This window comes from Marmota flaviventris, chromosome X (genome assembly GCF_047511675.1).
Source record: "Marmota flaviventris isolate mMarFla1 chromosome X, mMarFla1.hap1, whole genome shotgun sequence".
NCBI classification, from domain to species: Eukaryota; Metazoa; Chordata; class Mammalia; order Rodentia; family Sciuridae; genus Marmota; species Marmota flaviventris.
In genome coordinates, this window is record NC_092518.1 from 101,968,042 (window position 1) to 101,983,560 (window position 15,519).

The 15,519-nt window shown below is 37.3% G+C and overlaps 1 protein-coding gene and 1 pseudogene across 3 annotated transcripts in view; one reads left to right on the plus strand and one right to left on the minus strand.

Annotated features, from left to right (window-relative positions):
- The window catches only part of Dock11 (dedicator of cytokinesis 11), a 185,815-nt gene that overhangs the window by 153,250 nt on the left and 17,046 nt on the right, over window positions 1–15,519 (plus strand). For all 3 annotated transcript variants that reach the window (XM_071606715.1, XM_027930845.2, XM_071606716.1), the window contains 2 exons: window positions 9,260–9,366; window positions 13,794–13,916. In XM_071606715.1, the coding sequence (XP_071462816.1) occupies window positions 9,260–9,366; window positions 13,794–13,916 (230 nt within the window). The remainder of the gene's footprint in view (window positions 1–9,259; window positions 9,367–13,793; window positions 13,917–15,519) is intronic.
- On the minus strand, window positions 8,038–9,154 carry LOC114091045 (ATP synthase F(0) complex subunit C2, mitochondrial pseudogene; annotated as a pseudogene).

The window sequence follows — 15,519 nt, forward strand, 5'->3', positions numbered from 1 at the left end:
GAATCATATTACTCTGGTTTTGGCTATGGAACTACAACCTTGTTTTGTTTGGATTTTTTTTTTTAATTTTCTGAATTCCTACAGTTAACTGTGTATCTTTCATTTCACATCTAAGGCCCAGAGTTTAATTGCCTCATATAATACCCATGTGCAGAATCCAAAAAGATTCTTCCAAAATATAATACTATGGTTAAAACGTAGCTGTAGGGCTGGGGTTGTGACTCAGTGGTACAGTGCTTGCCTGGCATGTGTGAGGCCCTGGGTTTGATCCTCAGCACTACATATAGATAAGTTAATTAATTAAAAGATTAATTGACAACTAAATATATAAAATAAAGTGTAGATATATTTTATTTATGTGTTAAATTAACACGTGGATATTGAAATTCTTCTGAACAGTTCATGTTTTTGAAATTGGTATACTCTAAATTTTTCTTTTTAGTACATATTTGGTTCTATTTAATTAATTTGTTTATTTAGAGCTAGTGAATGGACACAGGGCCTTAGGCATACTAAACATGTGCTGTATCACTGACCCTCACCCCCAGCCCTCATATGTGGCTTTAAAATGAAAAAAAAAATAGATTATTTGAATAAGGAAAAAATAGGTTATTAAAATAAGGCCTAATTGAGTTTTTTATATTACATTATTGATATCAGTGATGTATCATTACATTATCATCCTATAACATTTCAATAGAAATGAATATTGAAATTCCACACCTGCAATTCCAACTAAACTGACAAATTTAAGAATCCTAAGCATAGTACTCAATATGATTTTAGGTATATCTTTCAGAGAAATTACATTAATACTATCTCATCTTTCTAGTTAGTAGAAATCTGAAATAATAGTTTCATGTTCACTGTGTTAGTCAGCTTCCTGCTTTCCATTGCTGTGGCAAAATACCTGAGAAAAATCAACTTAAAGAAGGAAAGCTTTATTTTAGCTTGTGGTTTCAGAGGTTTCAATTCATGATCACTTGGTCTTATTGCTTTTGAACCATGTGAGGCAGTATATGGAGGCTGAAGTATGTGGCAGAGGAAAATCGCTCACCTCTTTCCAGTCAAGAAACAGAGGAAGAAGCTGGGGTCCCAATATCCCCTTCAAGAGCACAGCCCCAGTGGTCTACTACTTCCAACTAGACTTCACCCCTAATGTTTCTACTGCCTCCCAATAGCTCCATCAGCTGGGAACCAAACCTTCAATCCATGAGCTTTGGGGGACATTTTTTTTTTTTTTTTTTTGGTAACGGGGATTGAACTCTGGGACACTTCACCACTGAGCCACATCCCCAGCCCTTTTTTGTATTTAATTTAGAGACAGGGACTCACTGAGTTGCTTAGCATCTTGCTGTTACTGAGGCTGGTTTTGAACTCGCGATTCTCCTGCCTCATCCTCCTGAGCCGCTGGGATTTCAGGCATGTGCCACAGTGGCTTTGGGGAACATTTAAGATCCAAACTATTACGTCCATTAAAAGTATAGGTTTTGGGCTGGGGCTGTGACTCAGTGGCAGAGTGCTTGCCTAGCATGTGTGAGGCACTGGGTTCGATTCTCATCACCATATATAAATAATAAATAAATAAAGGTCCGTAAACAACTGAAAAAATGTTTTTTAAAAGTGTAGGTTTTGAAAATAGCTAAACATATTGAAAAATATTTCCCTAGAATTTTTGTGTTTTCACAAGTACAAAGACCTTGAAATTAAGGAAAAGTATATCTTTTAAGAATTAGAAATGTAATTTCTTTCTGTGATTGTTTGGATATTAGCACAGGGTAATGCTACTCTAACTTCCAAACTGTGACATTCTAACAGATGGAGATCATATTTATAACTAGACATTTAAGTGTATCACAATACCCTCAAAGCTTTCTAGAATTTATCCTTTATAGAAATCAGGGAGTCCTTGGCTGAGGAGGAGTAAAATGTTGTTTTGCATTTCAAACAAAAAAAATTGTTAAACTTAAGAAAAGTTTACATATTTATTTATAGGTTCCATCTATTTTTAAACCTGGGAAATTCTACTTGCTTAAATTAGAAAACCGTATTCTAAAAGGGTGGTAGTAGTAAAGTCTTCAGGGGCTTACTCTTTAAAGTTCAATGATTTAAATGGTCCAAAACCACCTTCTTTTGTTAATTAGCTGATTAAACTATGGTATGACTATACCAAGGTAGACTACTCATCTAAAACACAAGTTAAAAACAATCTGTTGTGGGTTGCCATTGTAGTGCAGTGGTAGAACCCTTTCCTAACATGTGCAAGGCACTGGGTTCAATTCTCAGTACTACATATAAATAAATAAAATAAAGGTCCGTTGATGACTTAAAAAAAAAAGCAATCTGTTAATAAGCCATCCAGTCAGAGAACTCCATAGTTCCCCAATATGTGGGCCCTTTGCAATTTAGCTGCAAATATTTACAGAGTAAATAAAAATACATTTGAATATAGACCTGAAAAAGAAAAAAAAATTGCTTACTTAGTCACTTATTTATTTTTGCTGTACTGAGGATTGAACCCAGGGCCTCACACATGCTGGTCAAGCATGGCACCACTGAGCTACATCCCTGGTCCCTTTGCAATTTTCATTTCATTTTTGAGACAGGGTCTTGCTGTGTCACCTGGACTGTCCTTAAATTTGCAGTCCTCCTGCCTCAGCCTCCCAAGTAGCTGGGGTTACAGGTGTGCACCAGTGGGCCTAGCCAAAACCAACTTATGTAACAAATATGATTGGGCAGCTCAAGAACTCTTTGTTTTCTATCAAGTGTCCTTTGATAATGAAGACAACATCAAAGGAAAGTTAATCCCTGACATTCATCCATTGCCAGAAATTTTCTGCTTTCTTAGAGCTATTTCTAAGAGCTATTTCTCTTGAAATCCATTATAAAACATTTTTAATCAAGATGGAATAAAATAATACTTATTAGCTTACACATTGGCAGCAGATGTTCTACTGTTTATACTTTCTAAGAGAAAAAAAAAATGTCCTATTGGATAGTTGCGTTTGTAGGCCTTGGGGCCCCTGCCCCCAGGGGTGACTTATAATACCAGTGGGGGACCTGTTCCAAATCCTTCTCTTTGTTGTTTCCTGAAGTGAATTGATAGGGGAAGGAGGTATGCAATTGTTTATATCCCCTCCTCACCCTCAAATTTCTTTCAGGTAGCCTGAGTTCTTGCTGTTTCTATCCAAAGAGACCATATAGATTATCACTCTCTTCTGTTTACCTAAATCACCTCTAAGTGCTGGTACTTTGCGTTTGCTACTCTTCCACCTCATCTCAGTGTGTCTTGTGTGCTCAAGGCCCAGGGTTTGACCCCTAGCACCACAATAAAAATAAATAAAAACAAGCAGACTTTTCTTACTAATATTTTGTCTGAGAACCTTAAAATTTCTGGATCACATACCCTGGAAGCTAGACTTTGACACATTTCTCTTTTATGAGAGAAGCACAACTGTTTTCCCCAGGGAAGGCAAGAGTCAAGTTTTTGCATTCTTCCACCACCACATAGCATAGTAGGTTCAGCAAAGCTTCAGGCCTGCAGGCTTCCCCCCTAAGCCCAGGAAATGGAATTTCCTCTTCCATAGAATCTGTTCTACTCCTTCCTTATAGGGTAATATTGCTCTCTTTCTCAAGTCTTGATACCCAGTATCTGATAGCTTAAGTTCCACAAAGCTTTTTATTTCCCTATTCTTTCCCAGTCCCTGTTTTTCCCTTCATGCTCTTTCCTGAGGACCCTTACCTCTTATCCTTCTTCTGACTAGCAGTGATATGTTATCAAGGGTCAGGCTGCTACCATATTCTCCAAAACCTTCCCCACTATTTCATGTGATCACTTATACTCAATGTAGTGGTTCTCTACCTGGACAGTTTCCATCTTGCTTTCCCTAGCACAGCATTCAAGAATGTGGAAGCAATAGCTTAGAAATAAGTCATTGGGCATTTAGTTTGAGATAATACACTGAGCAAAAATAGTGAACTCTGAAGCTGAAAATTCACAATAGTAGTCTTTATGGTAGATGATATGGGCAACAAATTCTAAAACTGGGTATCAACCTTTTCTGCTCTTGAGACAAAACATTGTTTGCCCTACTTCTACTTAAGATACACAGGACTCTCACAAAATGCTTTCTGACTACAGACATTGAAGTGTTTCTCTTTATCTTCCCCTAAATCATGGCATTCTAGAAAAATCCTAGATTTGGGGATGTTTGAATAATCCATTCTGAATAAACAGGAATTTCCCCCCAGTTTTGGATCTAACGGCCCAAGACCTTCAGATATTTACTTCTTCTTTGAATAAAGCATACATCTTTTATTTCTTTAGACTTTGGCACTGTCTACTATCTAGCTCTTAACTTCATGGAATTGATCAGATGGGATGTTGAAATTTTTGAAAAGTTCCAATGCTCTGCTATTTAGAGTATTCCACAGATCAGCTGCTACTGTAAAAAGTGTTTGTTAGTGGTTTACAACAAGATAAAGAATCTTGTCCCAAATGTAAATCAGCTGTGTCACTAAACATGCTGTCTAGTTTAGCAGACTTTTGTTTTTCATAGACTGTTGAAAAAGGAAAGGAAAAATTGATTTATAGAGTCTCATTTGTGGTCCTGTATTTTGTTTTGTTTTTCTTTTCTTTTCTTTTCCTGGTTGTTCCATTTTATAAGTAACAGACCAAAGTTTTTTTAAAAAATTCTTGGACTGATGGAAGAAATTTTTCTTTCTTTTTTTTTAATATTTATTTTTTAGTTATTGGCAGACACAACATCTTTGTTTGTATGTGGTGCTGAGGATCGAACCTGGGCTGCACGCATGCCAGGCGAGTGCGCTACCGCTTGAGCCACATCCCCAGCCCGAAATTTTTATTTCTTACATGCAAAGTATGCAATTTGGGGTTCATATAATAACATTTTTTTCGTAGAAACAAGGAAATTTTTATTAACAAGAACTATATTTAGTTGGTTCTTAGCCACAGGAAATTTGAAATAGTTATCAGATGCTGTGTTGGCTCTTATCACCTAACACAATTTTTTTATTACATAATTATTGAGGATCAAGCATTGGCTATAACCCGATAACATTAACAGTTGCAACATTTTTATGCTTTTAACTCAGCAAACTGCCTTTTCAAACTCACTTTTTTCAGCTTTTTTATACCATGGTCTTCTTTGAAAAATAACATATTTTTAATTCAGTGGAGCAATAGGATTCATATTGACATAATTATAAAACATGAAATGTAATTTGTTCTAGTTCAGTCCCCAGTACTTTCCCTTTCTCTTCCCTCCAACCTCCCCCTGTTCCTTTTCCTCTATTCTACTGATTCTTCTGCTGAAAAAATATCAAAGTTTGACTGAAATTATTACTTGCTCACTTGTAAAGATATTTCTACTCCCATGTTCGCTGCAATATTGTTCACAATAGCCAAGTTCTGGAATCAACCCAGGTATCTGGTAACATTTGAGAAAATGGCACCTTCTCTGCTGACTATTCAAGACAGCAAAGCCCCTTTCTCAGCCTTCAGGGCCCAGACAACTGCTTTGTCCTTCCCATGGACACATCCCAAGTTGGCCTGGAGCCCCAGCACCTCCTTAGGCCAGTCCTGAGGGAAGCAAGATGATGATCTAGTACTTTGAGTAGAACTTTCTGGAGGTCTTTATCAGACCATTTTAGGCATGCTAATATTCAGAAATGAAGTGCTTTATGATCGATCTTCAGTACCTTATATTACCTAATTTATTTATACAAAATGGCCCTAAAAATCTGGTGTGTCAAAGTAAATATCATTTTGCATTTCTGCCCCTCCCTCCCTCCCTCCCCCCTCCCCCCCTCTCTCCCCCTAATGGAAACCCACTGACTAATACCCATGTATTTCTCCCTTCTTTTAAATTTGATTGTATTGTTTCTTCTTAGTTAAACATGACAGTAGAATCTATTTTGATGCAATTACAGAAGTATAGGATATATATTATTCTAACTGGGACCCCATTCTTGTAGGTGGGCATAATGATGGGATTCACTTAGGTATTTTCATATATGTTCATAGGAAAATTATGTTAGATTTATTCTACTGTATTTCCTATTACTATCCCCCTCCCTTCCTTTCATTTCCCTTTTGTGTAATCCACTGACCTTCTCTTCTTCCCCCTCCCTGCTTTATTGTGGTTTATTTCTAGCAAAAACATCCAACCTTTGTTTTTTCGGGATTAGCTTATTTCACTTAGCATGATAGTCTCCATGTCCATCCATTTACTGGCAATGTCCTAAAGTCATTCTTCTTTAAGGCTGTATTTCTCCCTTCTTAAAAAGTGTACTTCAAAATAACCCTGGGCATCAGGCTTGGTGGCACACACCTGTAGCCCCAGCTACTCAGGAACCTGAGGCAGGAAGATTGCTTGAGCCCAGTAGTTAATAGAGATCAGACTGGCCAACATAGTGATACCTCCATCTCAAAAATACAATAGTAGCCCAATCTTCACCCATGAGGCATCCATCTCTCTCACAGAAGTGTGATATTTAATTAATAATCATATTCTACCAAGCATCTTACCTAGAAGATATATGTCTAGTTAGATTTAATTTACACAAGAAGAATTGGCAAATTCCAAGCCCTGATAGCATTATTTTTTTTCTACCAGAATTCTGAAAAATAACTTCATCATAAGGTCTGATTTTTTTTTCTTCCTGGTACTAGAGATTAACTTAATTAAGATGAACTTAACCCCTGGTTAAGTACCCAGGGGCCCTTAACCACTGAGCTACATCCCTAGCCATTTTAAATTTTTTTAATTTGATTTCTTACAGTCTTGCTAAGTTGCTAAGGCTGGCTTCAAACCTGTGATCCTCTTGCCTCAGCCTCAGAGCTCTGGGATCACAGGAGTGTGCCACCATACCCAGCTGAGGTCTGGCTTTCTTGAACCTTTTTTTCTTCCTCAACATCTACTCTCACGGAGATAACCAGATACTTGAGTTGAGAGTAAAGGTCATTATTTCTAAGCATTGCTTCTAAAGAGATTGTAGGATGGTAGATTAAAACAGCCCTTTGTTCATCCACTGTCAGAAGGAAACTTTTTCATGTACCGACAGAAGTATGGTATAAGAAGTCTGAATTTTCAAAAAAAAAAAAGAAGAAGTCTGAATTTTCCTTGAACTCTAAAGTTAGAGCCATCTTATATGGGGGTAAATGTAGCCAGAGCAGAATTATTTGGACCAGAATCTATAAGGCAACCACATAGACTTCAACTCCTAAACTCTTTCTTGGCCATAAGAGTTGGTCCACAATCCTACAGCAGTCCTTATCAGCTTGGGCTCACTTCTTAATTTCCAGGGATCCAGGTGACAGCAATTATTTTATTCCATCTTGGGGAAATAATTTTACTTATTGGTAGGCTTTGTTGATCATATTAATCCATTATGTATTTTTTATGTGAAATGCTCTGTTCTAAACACTTTACATTTCTTTAATTCTCATAAAGTAGCTATTAATCCTGTTTCACAGGTGATGCAACATTTTACAATCCCAGGGAGATATACTTCTCCAAAATCGTAGTTAGTGATAGAACTAGATCAAACACACACACACACACACACACACCTCCTTTATTTATTTATTTTTATATGGTGCTAAGGATCGAATCCAGTGCCTCACATGTGCTGGGCAAGTGCTCTACCACTGAGCCCCAGTGCCAAGCCCCTAGAACTAACTTTTAACTCCAAAAACCTATTGCTCTTTGAACATCCCACCATGTGTCTCCCAAGAATGCTACATCCTTGTGTCCCTGCCATCTGTTTCATTTCCTACCTCTCTTACAAGTTCTAAACTAGGCCTCCTCCAAGAACTGACTTCCTTTTCCAGTTCTCAGTGAAATTAGGCCCTAGAGATGATTACCAGAAATCATTCAGTGGTCACCTGAAAAGTACCTTCCCCCTTGTTTAGATGATGTACCACAAATGTTCATAGAACCAAAGTTTTAATAAAAATTTTAAAATCACACTAGGGGAACATCCATACTAGCCATTGAAGGTGGTACATAGAGTTCACACAGTGATGCAGGCCTGTAATCTCGGCCTCTCTGGAGACTGAGGCATGAGGATTCCATGTTTGAGGCTAACCAGGTTGTGGCTAACCTCAAGCATCTTAGTGAGCTTCCCAGCAACCAAGCAAGACCCTGTCTCAAAATAAAAAGGAGTGGGAATATAGCTCAGTTTTAGAGAACCCCTGATTTCAATCCCCAGTAATTACCCCCTGAAAAAGAACATGGTGCATAGTCAAGAATAAATTTTAAGTAATTTGGGCCCATTTTTTATTAGAATATATAATAGCTGGAAATAATTTATAAAATTCTTTGTGATTAGAACTTGTATTTATGACTTTTAAAAAATATTTTTAAAGGTGTCGATGAACATAGTATCTTTATTTCATTTATTTATTTTTATGTGTTGCTGAGAATTGAAGTCAGTGTCACATATATGCGAGGCAAGTGCTCTGCTGCTGAGCCACAGCCCCAGCCCCTGTATTTATGACTTTGCTCCTTCCCCAAACATCTGTTTACATAAAAATAGTCAATCTTTATAAGTCTCTGTTATTCACCAAAAATTTTTATTAATACATATTTATTTGTTTTCCCTTTGTGAAACCCTAAACCAACCATTTTCCCCAGCTGGGGAGGTAAAGAAAAAGGAACATACAGGGAAGATGAGACATGGGAGAAAAAATGGGAGGTGGAGACCACTCCTTCACATGACAAAAGAGGATGAGAAAGGCCACTATTGGGCAAAAGAGTCCCTTGGCCTCAGAGAATAAAGCCTATGATGGCATAGGAGAAGAACTGTAGCTTCGTAGAAGGATTCTGAACATAAGCAATGATGAGGCTCGCAAACAGTTCCAATCCCAGCCCCAGGGCCACCTCAACTGTGGCAGCTCAGACCCAGTAAACTTGGCTGTTGCATCAGTGTTCCTTGAAATGATGCTGATTTGTAATCTGTGACTAGGGATAAGTGAGGTCAGGGGACGTGGGACTGGCAAGCTGCTGAGGCTCTCATGTGTCAGTGTCTCTGGTCAGTTCAGCACCACTGCAGTTAGTGGTCTGCTCAGTAGCTGAGAAATGCTTCTGACCAAGGAGGGGATGGAGAGGAACTTGGAGCAGGTGTACATTTTCAGGGGTGAGGGGCTGTGGCAGGAGAGCTACTCCCAGTACAGAGAAGATGGCACCAAACCCATTTTTTATAAATGTACTCATTGCTTCCCCCCCCCCCACAGAATTGTTCCCTAATGGATGTTCAGCCTTCAAGAAAATTACTCCCAATATAGATGAAGAAGGAGCAATGAAAGAAGATGCTGGGATGATGGATGTCCATTATAGTGAAGTAAGACCCCTATGGCCTACATTGCCAGTTATATAAATTTAATTTCTTAAAATGTATTTATATTAAAAAATTATTACAGCGAACTTTCATTGAAGGTAATTAAGGACTAATGATCTTTGAATATCAAACCTGCCTAGGCAGAGTGGTTCCTATTTGGAATGTAGAGCCTCATCTCTGGAACTGCTCACATTATTGAGTTTAGAAATGCAACACTACCATCCTTAAATCACCATTCCAGTAGCCATATCAGAGTCAACATACAGGGAAATCGCCACAAAAAATAGATTTAACACTATTCTTTTACTTCAACAGAGCAAAGCATGCATTAAAGTATTTAACAATGCAAATGCCCTGTTCTATAATTCAGATGAATAGAGAAAAGCTTCAGCTGTCAATCAGCCAACAAAGATTTATTGAGCCCTGACTTGTGCTTAAGACTCAGGATATAGTGATAAAAGGGCTGTAAAATAAATATGGATGGTCCCTGACCTCCAAGGTCTACTGAAGTGATAATATACCTACACAAAATGCAAAAAAGCAAAATAGTGCCATTTGAATAATATAGACAATATGTGGCATGCAAAGTGACAGGTGAGACAGATGCCTTTAAACTGAGGTGGAACCGACATATTAATGAGAATGGGGTTTGAAGGATGATGACAATCTGAAGGCATTCTAATAGAGGAGAATAGCAGGAACAAAAGGTAAGAGGTAGAAATGCATGAGGCACAATGAGTGAATCCTTTTTGTGCAAAACCATTGGGTTCACAGAGAGAAGAGTCGTAATCAAGGCCAAATTTTGAGAAGTTTTGAAAGTTTAGGATTTATTCAAAGATTTTTTTAAAATTTTTATTTGTTGTTTTTAGTTATGCATGACAGTAGAATCTATTTTGATATATTTATACAACCATGGAATATATCTTATTCTAATTAGGATCCAAGTCTTGTGCCTGTACATGATGTTACTCTCAAAGATTTTTGAGCTGAATAGTGACAAGATGAAAGCAAGTAGAGAAAGTTAATTTGGTGGTAATGTAGGAGTTGTATCAAGGCAGATGGATAGGGGCTGGAAGCATAGGCTAGAAGGAAGACTGCCATCATTGTTCAGAGGTGAGGCAGTTTGGGCCTAAACCAGAATAGTGAAAGATACAAGAACTACCCTGGAAAGGAAAGAAGGAAGGCTTGCTAGATATGGGAAGTGAAGAGTTGAAAGTAGCTCTAAGAAGTGTGGATATAAGGAAAAAAGATAGATGGCTTTGAAGGGAAAATGATGAAAACTATTTTAGATCTGAGTTGAACTTGAAGTGAAAGGTTATAAAAGTGGAAATGATCGTGAGGTTATTAGAAATGCAGAACTGAATCGAGAGAGAGAGAGAGAGAGAGAGAGAGAGAGAGAGAGAGAGAGAGAGATCAGGTCTGGAAGTCATATCCTTGGAAGAACCAAAACAGGGTGAGTATAGGACATAACATGGCAAGTGAAGACCAGAGAACCAAGGACTGAACCATGGGGAAAAGTGCACAGTTAAAGAGTGGGAACATGAAAAAAGGAAAAGCACAGAGACTAAAGGGGTTAGGGTTAGGGTTAGGGTTAGGGTTCTCTTAAGAAATATAAGCAAATGGGGCTGCAGCTGTAGCTCAGTGGTATAGAGTGCCTGCCTGGTACATGTCAGGCACTGGGTTCAATCCTTAGCACCACATAAAAATAAACAAATAAAGGTATTGTGTCCATCTACAACTAAAAAAATATTTAAAAAAATAAAAAGAAATATAAGCAATCAAGGGGCTGGGGGATGTAGCTTGATGGTAGAATTCTTGTCTAGCATGCACAAAGCCTTGATTTCAGTCCCCAGTACTGCAAAGAGAGAGACAGACAGAAAAAGAAAAGGAAATATAAGCCATCAGGGGAGTTATAAGCTGCAGGTAAGTTTAAACTATAATACACTTATTTTGTTGTTCCCAATTCTAAGATAAAAGTGTTTACTCTTTAAGTTTTTAAGTAGATGTTTTTTAACAAAGAGCATAGAAGGTTTCTTCTGTTCCTTGTTTCCCGAGTTCTCTTTAATATCATGAATGGATATTGAGGATATTTTTTTCAATTGCTTTTTTTTCTGTATCCGTTGAAGGTAATATTTTTCTCTTTTATTAGGTTTATGTGGCAGTGTATTAATTTTTTTTCTAATTCTTAACCAACTTTACATTCCTGGGATAAATACTAGTAGAATGTAACCGATTTTTAATTCCCTGAAGTTCACACTTTCACTTCTGGAAATTTTAGTTTGGCTATTGCAGAATAATAAACTGGTCCTTTACTCAAGTAGCAACATTTATTGAACACCTGCTATATAGTATCACTGTGTTAGATTTTGGAGAAACCATCGGAAATAAGACATTGTTCCTGATCTTCAAGAGTCACAGGCTATTTGGAAAGTCAGATACATTGACAAAACAAATATTATACAAGTATAAATATTTACCCCCAAAATTAACAGAGTTGGAAACAAGGTATCTAGTGTCTTGCTTATCCTGCTTGAAGGATTCTGAAAGAGAGGGTACTTAAGTAGAAGGGATTAAAGGGCAGAGGGCATAGCACGAATAAAGACAGGAAGCTAAGACACATCCTGGTGCTTCCGAAGAACTACTAGCAGTTCACTGTTATTGAAGCATAAATTACAAGACTTGGCATGTTGAATGAGGGGATTATAGATGTCTCAACCACATCATTGCAAACTTTCTATGCCAAATGAAATAACTTGTCCCTTGTTCTGTGAATGACAGAGACATTGCCAGATTTTAATGAGTGACATGATCAGGTTTGCATTTTAATCAGAACCCTATGACATATGTATAGAGGATGTATTTGAAAGTCTCAATGCTGGAAGCAGGACTCTCCATTAGAAAAAACTGCGAAATCTTGACCCTTAGCAATAAGTGTAGAAATGGACAGGAAAGGTCAGATTTGAAAGATAATTGGAAAATAAAACTTAAGGGCTTGGCAATGAACTCTTTGGGGATGAGTAAAGAAAGAGATGCAGGGGCTGGAGTTGTGGCTCAGTGGTAGAACGCTCGCCGAGCATGTGCAAGGCCTTGGGTTCGATCCTCAACACCATATATAAATAAAGGTATTGTGTGCAACTACAACTAAGAAATGAACATTAAAAAAAAGAGATGCATTAATTTCCTAGATGTCTTAGTCTATCTGGGCTGTTACAACAAAACACCCTAGACTGGGTAGTTTATTAACAACAGAATTTGTTGATTTCTCACAGTTCCAAAAGTTGGGAAATAAAAAATCAAGTCACAAGTAGAATCAGTGTCTGTTGAAGGTCCATTTCCTAGTTCATAGAAGACATTTCTCACTGTATGCTTACATGGTAGAAGTGATAAGCTAGTGTTCCTGGATCTGCCCCACCTTTCTTTTTGGTACTGAGGATTGAACCCAGGGTCAGTTTACTACTAAAGTACATCTCCAGCATTCCCCCGCCTTTTTGAGATGCATCTGACTAAGTTGCTACCTTGTCATCCTCCTGCCTAAGCCTCCTGAGTCTCTGAGATTATATGCATGTGTCGCCATACCTGGCAGGGTGGGAGGTGTCTATCATGAACTATTATTATATCATCCTCACTAATTTTATTTTATTTGTTAATATTTTTTAGTTGTAGTTGGACACAATACCTTTATTTAATTTATTTATTTTTATGTGGTGTTGAGGATTGAACCCAGTGCCTCACACATGCAAGGCAAGTGCTCTACCACTGAGCCACAACTCCAACCCCATCCTCTATTTTTTATTAGCACAAATTAATTGTACATATTAACAGAACTCAGTATGATATTTTCATATGTGCATATAAAACACATTGATAATATCCAAAACCCTTTTTTTCATCTTTACCCCCATTTCCATACCCCAGAACACTTCCTAGTCCCTAGAAATCACTATTCTACTTTCAAGTCAACTTAAGTCATTCTCAGTTTGGAACTAACAGTGTATTCCCTTTTAAAGGTATTCCTTCTCATTGTGTAACCATCTACAAGTACAGTTAGCCATTGTTATGTGAATAAACAAAATAGGTATGGTTTACTATTATCAACATTAACTTCATATTTTAAGAATATTTCTAATTTCAGGTATTTGTATAGGAAATATAGTCATGGGGCTAGGGTGTGTGTAGTTCAATGGTAGAGTGTTTGCCTAACAGGCACAAGGTCCTGGATTTTATCCCTAGCTCCAGGAAGGAAGGAAAGAAGAAAGGGAAGAAAGGAGTGAGGAAGGATATATAGTCACACAAGTATACTCCTGTTGAATTTGGTACCTTTTGTTTGTTCTTTATTAACTTAAAATGGTTAGAAATTAATTTGTATGAAACTCTGAAACTATTTTTAATTCCTGACTAAATTTTCTCTTAATTCATTTCTCTTAATGCAGGAAGTTTTGCTGGAGTTGCTAGAACAATGTGTGGATGGCTTATGGAAGGCAGAACGTTATGAAGTAATTTCTGAGATTTCCAAGTTGATCATTCCAATTTATGAGAAACGTCGTGAGTTTGAGGTAGCCTACTTACATATAGTTATAATTAGCTTATGTATTTTATTTTGGTCTTGGGAAAAACATTAAAATAGTTATGTAACTATTGCTCTACTTCATGTCTTCTGAAGTTTAGAAGATTCATTATGTTATAACATTTGTATTTTATTGTAGAATATAGATATTTAATTGATTGTATCATTTAGACACATGGATCCAATATGAAAGTTCTAATCCAGGCTAGGGATGTATTTAAGCAGTAGAGTGCTTGCCTAGCATGCACAAAGCTCTGGGTTCAATCCCTAGCACCACACAAAAAAATTTACAAACGTTTAAAAAGCTGTTAAAGTGTAAAATAAATATCTTGCCTTATGTTATATATATATACCAAAAGAAATTAACACTAAAAGAATTAAAACCAAAATTAAAATTAGTTTGGTGGTTTCTTTTTTTCAATATTAATTAATTAATTTGTACTGGGGGATTAAATCCAGGGGAGCTAAATCCCCAGCCCCTTTTATTCATTTTTTTTTTAAATTTGGAGACAGTGTCTTGCTGAGTTGCTGAGACTGACCTTAAACTTGTGATTCTCCTGCCTCAGCCTCTCAAGTCCCTGGGATTACAGGCCAGTGCTACCACGTGCCGCCAGACCTGTGGTTCTCAAAATATTTTCATCTAGCCTTCTCCCCTCCCTCTTTCAGGGCATAAAATAATCATTGTGGTTTTGGGGCTGGGGTTGTGGCTCAGCAGTAGAGTGCTCGCCTAGCACGTGCGAGGCCCTGGGTTCAATCCTCAGCACCACATAAAAATAAATAAAAAAAGGTATTGCGTCCGACTTACAACTAAAATAAATAAATAAATATTTAAGAAATAATCAGTACGGTTTTCATTAAACCTTCACTTAAAAAACAAAAGCTATCAGATTTCCAGGTTGCTCAGGGAAGAGACGATTCTATTCTTTGCAGTTGTTGAGGACACTAAAAGTGCTGGCAGATAACAATGAGGAAGGTAAAAAGACACCAGTAATAACCCTATTATGAGAAGTTTTTTTTTCAATTTGGCCTGCTAAATAATGTATTGATAAAGGGTAGTTAATAAAGAATAGTAGTTTAATAAACAGTCGTTGCCACCACTGCTAAATAGGAATTTTTTTATAATCAAGTCACTCAATTAATGTCATAATTTCTACTGCTGTTGTACTAGGAAAGGGGTGATTTAGGATTTAAGCCATTTTTAAAAGAGCAGATAGTTTCTCAATATTGAAAAAGTTTCTTAGAGTGAAAACATACATATTTTAATTTGGGTAGTATTCTAAACTGTGCTCTAATCTGACTCTGATTAAATTTGCTTTTTTGTCCTAGATTTTAGGGCTTCCTCTCTTTGCAATACTCTTGACGTATATGGAGCATGCCTGAAAAATTACAGTAACAGCTGGGTGTGGTGGTGCATGCCTATAATTTCACCAGCTCAGGAGGCTGAGGAGGAGGATTGTGAATTCAAAGCCAGCTTCAGCAATTTAGTGAAGCCCTAAGACACTCAGTGAGACCCTGTCTCTAAATAAAATATTAAAAATAAGGCCTGGGGATGTGGTTCAATGGTTAAGCACCCATGGGTTCAATCCCTGGTA